Source organism: Puma concolor, chromosome C2, assembly GCF_028749965.1.
Source record: "Puma concolor isolate L17-30 chromosome C2, mPumCon1.1.hap2, whole genome shotgun sequence".
In the NCBI taxonomy this organism is placed as follows: Eukaryota; Metazoa; Chordata; class Mammalia; order Carnivora; family Felidae; genus Puma; species Puma concolor.
This window is the reverse complement of record NC_141675.1, coordinates 159,884,632-159,896,782: the sequence shown is the minus strand read 5'-3', so window position 1 is coordinate 159,896,782 and position 12,151 is coordinate 159,884,632. Positions and strand designations below refer to the sequence as shown.

The following is a 12,151-nucleotide window of genomic DNA, read 5'->3' as shown; positions in this document are numbered from 1 at the left end:
GTGTTTTATTCACTCATCCTTTCCCCGTAGTTTCTTAACCATTTCACTGTGAAATATAAGACACATTCAGAAACCACGACCAGTAGCTCAAGGATTTGTGCCCATGTCCTGGGTGACCCTCTCGTGTCACAGAATCCCCCTGACCCCCACAACCTTGCACTAAGATGACTGGACCCGTTTCCTCTTGGCCCGTCAGGCAGGTGCAAGCTTGACAGTTTGGATGTCCCTGTTGGAACATTTGAGAGGGGATGTCAGTGACAGGTCGCTGGTGAGGAGATCTTAGCGAGGGGACGTTGGGGAGGGACATAAATGAGGGGATGTTATTGAAGAGATGTTAACGAGGGGACGTTGTTAAGGGGACATTGATGTGGGCCTTACTGTGGGGACATCATTCATGAGGGATGCTGGTGTGTGGACACTGGTAAGGAGACGGGTTAGCATATGGTTAGTATATATTTGGGATGTTAGGGATGTTTGTTAGGGCATGCTGCTGAGGGAACCTTGGCGAGGAGACGTTAATGTGGGGATATTAGAGGGCATGTGTTGCTCTGAGAGTCAGGAGGAGTGTTGCTGGTGTGGGCCCCTCATCGAGATTGTGAGGGTCTAGATCATTCTAGTCCAGGTCTGTCCTTCCTCCAGAGCAGAATTCATAGGACATTCACTCAGGATGAGAGACCCCTTCAAACACATTGTTGCAGAGGTCACAGAGTACACGTGTTGTTTCTGGGTAAGGGGACCCATGGCCTTGGGCACATTAAAATTTTTTTTTAAATGTTTATTTATTTTTGAGAGAGAGAAAACAGAGTGTGAGCAGGGAAGGGCAGAGAGAAAGACCCAGAATCCAAAGCAGGCTCCAGGCTCTGAACTGTCAGCACAGAGCCCAATACAGGGCTCAAACCCACAAATGGTGAGATCATGACCGGAGCCGAAGTCGGATGCTTAACTGACTGAGCCACCCAGGCGCCCCAACTTATGCACATTTTTTCAACGTTTATTTATTTTTGGGACAGAGAGAGACAGAGCATGAACGGGGGAGGGGCAGAGAGAGAGGGAGACACAGAATCGGAAGCAGGCTCCAGGCTCCGAGCCATCAGCCCAGAGCCCGACGCGGGGCTCGAACTCACGGACCGCGAGATCGTGACCTGGCTGAAGTCGGACGCTTAACCGACTGCGCCACCCAGGCGCCCCTATGCACATTTTGGAGGCCTGGGGAGTCCACTGAGCTCCCACAGGGAGCTAGGACCCCCACTTTTGGGCGTGGCATGCTGGTGATGCCTCGTGGCTGGCACCTCTCACCGTCCTGGGTGGGTTCTGTAACCACTGTGCCGTGTGCTTTGGTTTCAGACTTCTGGCCTCCAGGTTGGGGGACAATCAATTTCTGTTGTTTAAGCCACCCAGTTAGTGGTGGCTTGTTGAGGCAGCCCGAGCAAACAACAAACAGGAAGGTTAGAGGGTGTACCTGCGGGAGCCGGTGGCTTGGTGTGGTCCTCCAGGCAGCACTTCCCGGATGGTGAGTTTAAAAGACCAGGGAGTCTGAACAAAAAGTCACTTAGAATCTATCTACCCAAATGGCCTCATGCAAACCGACAAACTTTTTTTTTTTTTTTTTTTTTTTGAGAGACAGAGACAGAGAGAGGGAACAGGGGAGGGGCAGAGAGAGAGGGAGAGAGAACCTCAAGCAGGCCCCGTGCCCACAGCTCTGTGCTCATGACTTGGGGCTTGAACTCAAACAGTGAGATCAAGAGTCAGACGCTTAACTGACTGAGCCACCCATATGCCCTACAACAAACATTTTTAAAGCACTTTGGCTTGGTTTGGGGATAGAGAGGGACTTCCCTGAGCAAGTAGCATTCTTTTCAGCTCAATGCCAGCAAGACAGGCGTGGATTCCATGGAATCCATGGTTGAAGCTGTCCAGTCTATACATTGGGGTGGTGTGGACAGTCAGTGCCCGGAGACAGCACCTGCCCCCAGGAGAGGAGGCCAGCCGGGGTACCATGATCAGTCCTGGTGGCATGTGAACGGTCTGAATGTCTCCATGGCCACTGCTAGGGTCCTTGGTGGGCGCACACATAAGGAGGCGGAGAGCAGGAGGCAGTTCAAAGCCTTTATTGTATGGGGGTGAGTGCATACAGGAATGTGCAGGGATGCTGTCACAGCTCAGTCTGGGACAGGTGACCTCCAAAGGCCAGGCGGACACTTTGGAGCAAGCCCAGTGGAGTTGGTGGGGCCCACAGAGACCCTCTGGAGCATACTGGAGGGGCTGAGGAGCCCAGGGCTGAGGCTGGGTGGGGGGCGGGCAGCGAGGGGCCTGTCCGAGCAGGCTCTGGAGCACTGGCCACCAGGGTGCGCCCCGGGAAGCCTCTAGGGTCCAGAGAGGGCATGGAGAGAGGGGCGTGGGCAGGAGGGGTGTAGGGCTGTGGGACCCTCTGGAGGAGCTGGGCGTGGGTGGGGATCCTCCTTTCCTGACCTCACACCCACACCTGGAGAGATCGAGTCCCCAGCATGCGGGGCCTCTGGGTGGGGTCTGAGTAGCACCAAGGATGGGAGGACGGCGCCTGCGGGACCGGGGAGCTGGGGGTGCCAGGCTGAGGGCGCAGGGCAGGGCGGGGCAGGGCGGGGCAGGGCGGGGCTGGGGCCGGGCAGGGGCGGGTGTGGCCTTGGGGGCTGGGAGTTCGAGATGCTGGCTGGAAGCCGGGGCCGGGGGCGCAGAGCAGGGGACGTCGGGGCGGGGGCTGGGGGCCGCTAGCAGATCCAGCGGATGAACCTGTCGAAGAAGCCGGGCTGTGCCAGGCTGTCGTAGTCCTTCTCGCGGAAGACGGCGGCCGCGTCGCCCAGGCTGATCTTGGACAGCACGTCCGCGTCCACGTCGCCGCCCACGGCCACCACGGTGGGCACCACGTTCTGCTTGCGCATGGAGTGCACCGCCTCCTCCAGGCTGTCGTTGCCCGTGACGCCGTCGGTGAGGAACACGAAGGCCAGCTCGGCGTGGCGGCGCGCGCCCGGGCGCGCACCGCGCACCACGTGGTTGATGGCGTGCACTATGCCCGCGCCCACGTGCGAGAAGGAGTTGAGGTAGCGCGCGCCCTCCAGCGCCTCGTGGATGACCGTCAGGTTGGACGTGAGCGGGAAGGCCACCTGCTGCTCGCCCGGGCCCCCGAACTGCAGCAGGGCCACGCGCGCGTTGAGCGGGTCGTCGTCCCTGCGCGCCAGCGTCAGCCGCCGGGACACCTCCTCCACGAAGCGCCGTGCCTTGTGGAAGTTCTGCTCGCCCAGCCGCTCGGAGCCGTCCAGCAGGAAGACGATGTCCACAGGCCGCTGCGTGCACTGGGCCACGTACAGCTCTGGGGGCAAAACGGGGTGGTGGGCGGGCGACCCGGCTACCTGTCCCGGCCGCCGCAGGCCCTGGCGCAGCCTGGCGCCCCGCCTGGCCGTGCCCTGTGCCCATCTATGGACACCGCCCCCCACCGGAGCCCTAAGAGCCACCAGGGTTGTGGGGTGGCGTCCAAAGTCACCCATCATCCGGAACCCCTACCATAGTGGCCCCAGGCGAGGATGGGGGCTCCTGCCCCATGTCCTCGGAACCTGTCACCATCTTTTCTGGTTTTGCTCTCACCAGGAAATGTCCCCCAACGTGAGGGCCGAGAGGCTTATTTCTACCCTCCAAGCACCGTCTCTCCAGGCCTTCCTGGGCAGGAAGGGGACCCCTGAAATGGCCACAGCCCACTCTCCCACAGTACGGGTGGGAGAGAGGGTCAGGGAGGCTGTTTTCGAATTTGTAATCACGTAAAAAGATCTCATAAAGACTTCCAGCCCTGAAGATCTCCAGGTTGCAGGGACGCATCTCTGGCCGTAACCCCCTCAGTCCCTGTTGCCCCAAAGCTGCCAATGCTGGCTGGGCCACACCTCTCCCAGTTTTGGGGGCACAGGCAAGGAGAGCCGGTGTCCTCTCTGACTGGACACCTGTCTGGTAGGCGGTAGGCACAGGCGCACCCAGACCCCTGCAGCAGCCTGGGCGACTCTGTTACCTGAGGAGGGCCCTGCTGGTGTCTGGGTGGTCACCAGCCCTGGACACACCAGACAGTGTGGGGGCGAGGCCACACCTCTGCGGGATGCGGACGCCACAGCACAGCCTGAAAACCCACTCCTCACATACATGTGGCCCTCCCTCCACAGACATGCGGCCAGGTCCCCCCTGCTGCGGCCTTGCTGGAGACTTCAACCAGAGCCACAGTCGGGGCTGGGTGGCCGGTCCTGCTTGCATTCAGCTCCTGAGCCCTACGGGCCCCCCTCTGGGACGTGGGTCCAGGTTTGCTGACCCCTGGGGCCAGGAGGGTGGGGATCCCATCAAGGAGGTTCTAACTCCTGGCACCAACGAGCAGGGCCTCAGCCCAGGACCCAGGTTTGGGGCGGCTCTGCGGGCACTGGGCACCCGCCTGCACAGGGGGCTGCTTCAGTCCAGCCCCCAGCCAGCGGCATGTCGCCCCAGCACATCACTTGCACAGCAACGTGTTCACATTCTTTTTCAGCTTTTATAGAATGTTTAAGATGTGATCACAACATCTGAAGGATGCTCCCCTGGGTGCGTCACCACGCAGTGTGGATGCCAGGCCACCAGCAGATGGAGCAACGATTGCAGGATTCTTTTTAAAGGAGCTTCTATTAATGACATAGCTTATTTTGGGGGCAGTGCGGGCGAAAAGCAGCTTCTGCTTTATAAATCCACACAGCCAGGACTTGCTGAAAACGTCTAGCAAGTAGTCTAGGTCCCCCGCGCTCCCAAGTCACTCCCAGCAGAGACACACGTGGGGGGAGGGGAGTTTTCCCCCAGGCATCAACCAGGGAGGTTGACAAAAATGCACAAGGGGTGACCACAGGCAGAAGCTGGAGGGGAAGCTAGGAGTTCTGGGCTTATTTACGAGGCTCTGCTCCTTTCTCTCAATTTTTGGCTAAATAATGGCTCCCCCAAAGATGTCCACATCCTAATCCTGGAGCCTGTGAACATGACCTTATATGGCCCAAAACAAAAACAAAAAACAAAAAACAAAACCAAAAAACCACTGCAGATGGAATTAAATTATGACCTTGAAACTATTCTGGATTCTCCAGTGGGCCCTAAGTGCCACCACAAGCTCCTTACAAGAGGGAGACGGGGCAGTCAGGCTACAAAAGGGACAGGCTCTGTGACAATGGAGGCAGACAGGAACTGGAGGAGGCAGGAAGGATCTTCCCTGGAGCCCCCGGAGGGAGCATGGCTCTGCCACAGCAGGGTCTTGGATTTTCGGCCTCCAGGCTGAGCGAGAATAGATTTCTGTTGTTTTAAGCCCCTTAGCATGTGGTGGCAGCCACCGGGAGCTAACGCAGCTGGGCCGGGCAGCTCTGGCCAGCCCTGCATGTGGGCAGCCCCTGCGGCTTCAGCAGAGGGCCAGTGCGGTCTCAGGGTCCCCCACAATGTCCCTGTGCACCAGCTTAAACGTGTCAATGAACAGTTCCATCCAGTCCTGCCGCTCGTTGCCTGTGGCGAACTTGGCTCGCTCTGCGGTGTAGACCAGCACGGCCACCAGCCTGGAGTAGGCGGCCGGGTCCTGCGTGAACTCCGTGGCGTTTAGCAACTGTTGGATCAGGGGGATGGTCCTGGGGAAGGAGGCATCCGGGCCCTCTTCCGTGCGGAGGAAGGTGACCGGGGACTCGCCGCCAGGCCGCGGTCCATCTGCAGGGGCATCCAGAGAAGGCAAGGGGGTGGGATGAGGAGGCGGGAGGCTGCAGCTCCCCCACTGTCAGCACGGGTGCCAGAGCTCACAGGGGACTTGGGGGCCAGCAGCAAAGCGCATTGCCGGGGAGACGGGAGCAGAAGCACCTTCGGGGTCGCTACAGACCTGGAGACCTGCAAGACTCTTGTACACAAGGTGGCACTGAGGCTTGACCAGTCTCGGGTTGGCTTCTAGCGGCTTGAGGCTGTGCCCCCGGAGGACCCCAGCCCCACTTACAACACCTGACTGAGAAAAGCCAGTGCGGCCAAGAGAGTTTAGTTGGTTCCAGCCCCCACCTGGCGATCGGCAGGGGGGCCCCGGACCCCCTCTCAGAAGAGCTACCAGAAACCTTGCTGTGATAAATCCTCCTTCCTGTGTTGAGGCGCCCATCTTCCACTGCCCAGAACTGTCCCCTCACGGACCCGGGGGCTCCGACACGGACACTCACGGCATCAGGGCCTAATCTTGTGGACGCCCTTCTCCAGGTGCGTGCACCACGGCCTCCTGTCCTAATGTTCCAGGAGTTTCTGTGTCCTCTGGGCAGGTGCCAGGTAGCAAACCCAGGCGGCCTGGTCCCGTGGAGCCCACACCCCCGACACGCACACTGCCTCCCGTGCCTGAACCCCTGCACGCCCAGCCCTAGAGAGTCTCCCGCCTCTGGCCCAGGCAAGTTGGGCTCAGGTCGCCCTGGGGCTCCCGCCCCTGCAGCAGCCGCCCAGACCAAGCTCAGTCTGCACCTCAGCTGGTGTCCAGCTCTGTTTCTCTTTGAAGCTCTCGTGGTTCCGACCCAACCAAGCAAGCTGCTCCCTGGCCTAGGGGTGGCTAGGCCTCTGGGTGGATGGAGCCATTTGGCCCAGAAGGTCAGGGTCAAGCCACAGCCAACAGCATCCACCTAACATCCTGTTTTCGGCCTGGAAATGCCCAGAGGCACACCCAGCCCTCAGGGTGCCAGGGGATGGTTCGCGAGATCTTATCCCATAGTTACATCTGCTTTCTTCCTCTCTGGTCACCGTGTCTAGTATGCTTGGAAATTTTGGTCGCTTTAAAGGATGAGCTTATGACTTTAGCAGAAAAGGTAGGAGAAGATGGAAAAGGGTCTCCCAGGGGGACCACCCCCTTTTACTGCAGGGTCTTGGAGGCTCAGGGGAAGCAAGGTCAGCATCCCAGTGGCCAGCGTTACTCTAACAGCAAAACCAGAGACCTCACAAGAAAGGAAATCGCAGCCTGATACTGCTCATGAACACAGATGCAAAAGTCCCCAACGAATTGTTAGCAAACCAAATGCCACAATATATAAAACAATTTGTACACCACGACCAGATGGGATTTATCCCAGGTCTGCAAGTTTGGCTCACCATCTGAAAATCCATGCCCTCCATCACATTAACATGCTAAAAAGAAGGTAAGTCACACGATCCTATCCAAACATAAAGAAAAAGCACATGACAAAGCCTTCGTACTGGTTCATGATGGAATCCTCGGTGACAAGGAACAGAGGGACCTTCTCAGCTTGACAAAGAACCTCTACAAAGAACCTCAGCTAACTTCGTACTCAGTGCTGAAAAACTCGAAGCTTCCCTGCCACGGCTGGGGCACGGCGAGAGTGTTGGGCCCTGGCACTAGGGGTGAGGCTCTGGGTTCTGGCCTTCAAGGGGCCAGCCTGATGGGGGGCCCCACCCCAGGACGGGCAGGGCAGGGACACAGTGGGGGCGGGGGGGGGGAACGGTCGGCAGCTCCGTGTGGCCTCAGGTCTCAGACAGCTGTGGGTACTGCCTCCAGCCATCGCCAGCTGACTCTGGGGACCCCAGGCCCAGGCGGCGTCCAGAGTGATCCCAGAACTCACATAGCCGTGGTGTGGCCAGAGGTACAACCGTGATGGCCACTTTCTGGGATGTTCTCTGTGAGGGGAAGTGTGGGGACTCCTGCCCCCAACCCAAGACAGTTCCTTCCCTCGGGTTGCCTTTGCGCCTTCAGTCCTGCCCCCTGAGGGGTATACACGCAAGCCCAGAAATGCTGACTTTGCACGGCAGACGTGGACGTGGGTGCAGGCCACGCGTTTCCTAGCTGTGTCCTCTGCTGGACCCGGCAGCACGGCCTCATGTGCCCCCACGGTGGCCCCCACCTCCCCGGGCCGGGTCATGGGAGGATACGAGCCCGGTGCCCACGGCCCGGCCAGAAGGCACGGGGTTGGTTCCAGAACCCAGGCTGGTGGGGAGGTCTCCACCACACCCAGGGCGCCTCCATGGGCCCCCTGGCCTCAGTCACTGCACAGCTGAGCCTCGGAGGTAGCATCTAGATGCCAGGGGAGCGCGGACGATGCCCGTCCTGCCCCTTCCCTGGCCCCAAGGGACCCCAAGGACAGCCTCTCTGTGCACCCAGCACTTCAACCTCAAATGCAGCGCGACCGTTATCAGGCGAGGGCACAGGCCCCGAACACAAGCGGGCGCCTGCTTCCAGAGGCAGTGGCTCAGGGCTGTTGGCGCGGAGGCAAGCGGACGAGCCGGCGCCGTGTGGCACTTCATGCGTTCACCTCCCGGAGGTGAATCAGCCACTTTGTGGACCGGATCCAGGGCTTCTGCCTGTGGGAGCTGAGATGGCCCTGGGGTGTCTGCTCCTCCCGGAGGGTGGGGACCACAAGGTGACGAGGCTGTGAGTCTGCGCTGGAGACCAGTAGGCTGCCAGCCAAGCGCGGGCCAGGACAGTGCACCTCCCTAACATGTGCTGAGTGGGGGTGGGGAGGGGTGGGGTGGTGACCGAAGGGCTCCAGATGTCAACCCCCACCCCAGCCCCTCCTCAGACATGCCGGGGTCCTGGGGCCTCGAAACCACCGGTGTGGGCTGAGACGCCAACCTGCAGGTGTTTTTCCAGGGAGGGGTCCCGCAGCGGCCCCTCCTGCCCAGCACCCGGTTGCTTGCTAGTCTAGGGCAGGGGGCTTGGCAGCGCCCTGAGTTACCTGTTTGGCAGGGAAGGTCCGGGCACACGATCTGAGGGTCTGGGAGCAAGGAAAGGGGCCGAAGGTCCCGGTCAGTCTCTGCTGGGGCCGGCGGGGGCTGGGCTCCCCCACTGCCCGTGAACGCCCCAGCCCCCTCCCCCCTGCCGCGGGTCCCCCTCCCCACCGGACGGACAGGCCCGGGGAAGCGAGTGGTCTGTCTGCTGCTCACCCGGGCACAGGACATCTTCCATGTCATCGATGAACTTCTCGGCCACCAGGTCAGAGAAGAGGGTCATGTTTCGCACCTGCTGCGGCTTGTCGCAGGCGATGGAGTACAGGTTCTCGCTCTCGTGCCTCTCGTGGAACATGTCACCAATGCCGATGGCTGTCACTGTGACGTCATGGTTGCACAGCGCCCGCAGGTTGAGGTCGTCGTCCCGGGGGTCGTGGCGGCCGTCCGTGATGACCACCGCGAACACGCGGGTCTTCTGGCGCCGGCTCTCCTTGATAAGCTTGTTGTAGGCGAACTTGAGGGCCGAGGGTGTCCAGGTGCCCCCGGCGATCCACTCCAGGTTCTTGACGGCCTCCTTGAAGCTGGACAGGGAGTCGATGCGTTCGTCATCCAGCTGGATGGCTTCGAAGGTGCCCTCGTGGCTGTACTGCACCACGCCCACGCGGGTTCCTGCGGCGGCCAGACACAGGCATGAAGGTATCACCGCCTTGCATCGGTCGCCACCCTCAAGCGGAAACTTGGGGCCCCTGGGCAGAGCTGAGACCCCCTCCCTTGAATTTCTGTCTGTCCACCGACTCTCGTGACGGGACCTCAGGGCTTCCGGCCTGCCTGGCCTCCCTGCCCGTGAGTGGGACCTCCTGACTCCCCACCCGCCCCAACCGCGGGCGCAGCTGACCGGTCTCTGACTTGGGGTCCTTGGCAATGGCCCCCAGCCTGTTGACCACGTTGATGACAAAGTTCTTTTCCAGGGTGAAGTTGGTGTAGCCGATGCTCTCGGAGCTGTCGATGACGAACACCACGTCCAGGGCCCCACACCGCTTCTCGCAGTCTGGGGGTCGGGGGCAGGGTCAGTGGGAGAGGCAGGTGGCTGTGTGCACTGACCCCAGGCCCTGGGAGACACGCCCACGGTGCACGGCCAGGCGCACAGGGGGACACAGTGACCTTGAGGGGGAGGGCGCGACCCAGACAGATGACCCTGACTCCTGGATGAGGGCCCCCCAGGGACACGAGTAGCCTAGCTCCTCCGCCGCGTGGGGGCCAAGACTCACCGCAGCACCCGCATGTCTCCCTCACGTAGGTCATGACGTCGCACTCCTGCGACACAGGGGGGTCAGCCCCGGCCCAAGAAAGCAAGTGCTTGCTGACCTCGGCCTCTGACCTCTTCCCCGCCGCCCTTGCTTTCCCATTTCAGGAGAGAGGGGAACACCATTCCATCTCCACCTGACACTTACCGTGAGGCCGGGATCTCCAGGGGGGCCGGGCTCTCCCTGGAGGAGGAAGGATGACAGTGAGGGGTGGTCCCTGTCTGGGCCGAGGCTGGGCAGCCCCCCACACCCTGTGCACCGACCGCACGGGTCTGCCACCAGCACAGCCCTGAGGTCTGGGGTGCACGCTGGCTGGGCTGGCCCAGGGCTGTGGCCTGAGCACTGGAGGGACCAGCCACTGACCTACCTCGGGTCCTGGGGCTCCTTTTGGGCCCCGCAGGCCGGGCTCACCAGGGGGACCGGGATCCGCCTGAGGAGGGAGAAGGGCAGGTGGGTGGCAGCCTTGACCTTGGCAGGCCTACAGCCCCTGCACCCCCTGTCCCTGCAGCCCCCGTGCACTCTCAGCCCCTGTACCCCTCTGTACCCCCAGCACCCCCCTGTAGCCCCCGGCACCTCCCCTGAATCCTCCTGCACTCCTGGCCCTTGTAGGCCCCGGAAGCCCCCTGCACTCTCAGCCCCTGCACCCCCCGGCACCTCCCTGCACCCCTGGCCCTGAGTACTTACAGGCTCACCCTTCTCGCCCTTCCTCCCGGGCTCTCCTTTGGCACCAAAGTCACCTCTGCTCCCCTGAGACACGGGACGCTGGTCAGCCAGGGGTGGGGAGCTGGGCACTGCCTCCACCCCCAGCCAAGACCTCCAGGGTGTCTGCGGGGGTGCAGCCTGCTTTTGTCAGGAAGAGCCTGTGCCTGGCAGTCGGGTTTGCTGCTGGGCCACTACACATGGCATCTCAGGAGAGATGCGGTTTTCCGTCTGACGGAGACTAGCACGTGGCAGTTTCCACCATGCAGAGCTCAGCATGGGAAGCTGGTTGGTGGCCGAGTGGGAGGGGAGGGGCATGCAGGCCACCCCACGGTGGGTGCGGAGCGGGCCTCGGTACGTACCTCAGGGCCGCGAGGACCAGGCTCGCCTTTGTCTCCCTGGGAAGCAAGCACAGGTCATGGTCACGGAGCCTGAAGGGCTGTCCCTCGGGCGGGCGGCTGGCTTTCCCGGGGACCCAGAGATGTTTGGAAGCCCCCCCCCCCCCACGCCTTATGGTCTCAGGTGTCACAACCTGTATAAAGCCATGGGGCTGAAGGTGAGTGCCACGGCAGCTGCACCGGGTCTGGGACGATTCCGGGGGCCCTGCCCCTGCCAGGTGACCCTGTGCCCACTCCCCTCACCTTATCCCCTGGAGGGAGGCCCTTGCAGGAACTAGCGGGCCCCCAAACCCATGCCAGGACTTACGGGCGTTCCTCGGGGTCCTGGGTAGCTGAATCCAGGCCTGCCGGGGTCTCCCTGCGGGACGGGGAGGCCGGTCAGGGAGGGTCCAGTGGGAAAGGAAGAGACCGGGCTGGCAGGGACCGAGGACGAGGGCGGAGGGGGCTGGGCTGCTGGCCTGGTGGGGGGCAGCCACGCGTGCAGGGCCCCGCCTGGGGAAGGACGTGCTACCCCCCAGGGTGAGAACAGCGGGGGCCGCCCGGCCCCCTCGTGTCCCCCACGCCAAGGGGGCCGGGACTGGCACGCTCCCGGCCGCCTCACTCTAAAGCTGAGGCTGGTCCTGTCCAGCAGGGTATGGGGGGTACCTTGGGACCAGGCTGTCCTGACTCTCCACGGGGACCAGCGTCACCGGGGTCTCCCCGAGATCCCTGAGGGCAGAGAGAAAGTGGAGTCAGCACAGATGGGGACTGATCAGCTCCAGCGACACTGCCCTTCTCCCCTGCTGCCCTGGGGGGACCGGGCGCCCTGAGCTTTAAGGCCCGCCTCTTCTTCCATGTGCCGCAGCCTGGCCCCCAGATTCCACACGCTGTCTCCCCCTTGCTGCCTCCCAAATGATAAAGCTGGATGCCTCAGGGCAGGGCGTCCGTGTGAGGTGCACAGTGGCTCTCGTCCCCCCACTGTGCTGCTGTCCGAGTGGGTCATGGAGACAGTGTCCTGCCTGGGAACAGTGTCCTGAGGACAGGAGGACCCAAGTGGCATTACAGGGTGGGGGCCCC

The 12,151-nt window shown here is 61.8% G+C and overlaps 1 protein-coding gene across 2 annotated transcripts in view; it reads right to left on the bottom strand.

Moving 5' to 3' along the window:
- Positions 1–2,092: 2,092 nt before the first annotated feature.
- The window catches only part of COL6A2 (collagen type VI alpha 2 chain), a 32,719-nt gene continuing 22,660 nt past the window's right edge, over positions 2,093–12,151 (bottom strand). The window contains exons 18-28 of one of the 2 annotated variants that reach the window (XM_086676197.1): positions 11,741–11,803; positions 11,403–11,453; positions 11,060–11,095; positions 10,683–10,745; positions 10,366–10,428; positions 10,146–10,181; positions 9,963–10,008; positions 9,590–9,742; positions 8,911–9,363; positions 8,703–8,741; positions 2,093–3,343 (exon numbers count right to left, since the gene is read on the bottom strand). In XM_086676197.1, the coding sequence (XP_086532323.1) occupies positions 2,745–3,343; positions 8,703–8,741; positions 8,911–9,363; positions 9,590–9,742; positions 9,963–10,008; positions 10,146–10,181; positions 10,366–10,428; positions 10,683–10,745; positions 11,060–11,095; positions 11,403–11,453; positions 11,741–11,803 (1,602 nt within the window). In that variant the 3' untranslated portion in view covers positions 2,093–2,744. Of the gene's footprint in view, positions 3,344–4,511; positions 5,710–8,702; positions 8,742–8,910; positions 9,364–9,589; positions 9,743–9,962; positions 10,009–10,145; positions 10,182–10,365; positions 10,429–10,682; positions 10,746–11,059; positions 11,096–11,402; positions 11,454–11,740; positions 11,804–12,151 lie in introns of those variants that run through there. The other variant, XM_086676198.1, reaches the window with a different exon arrangement.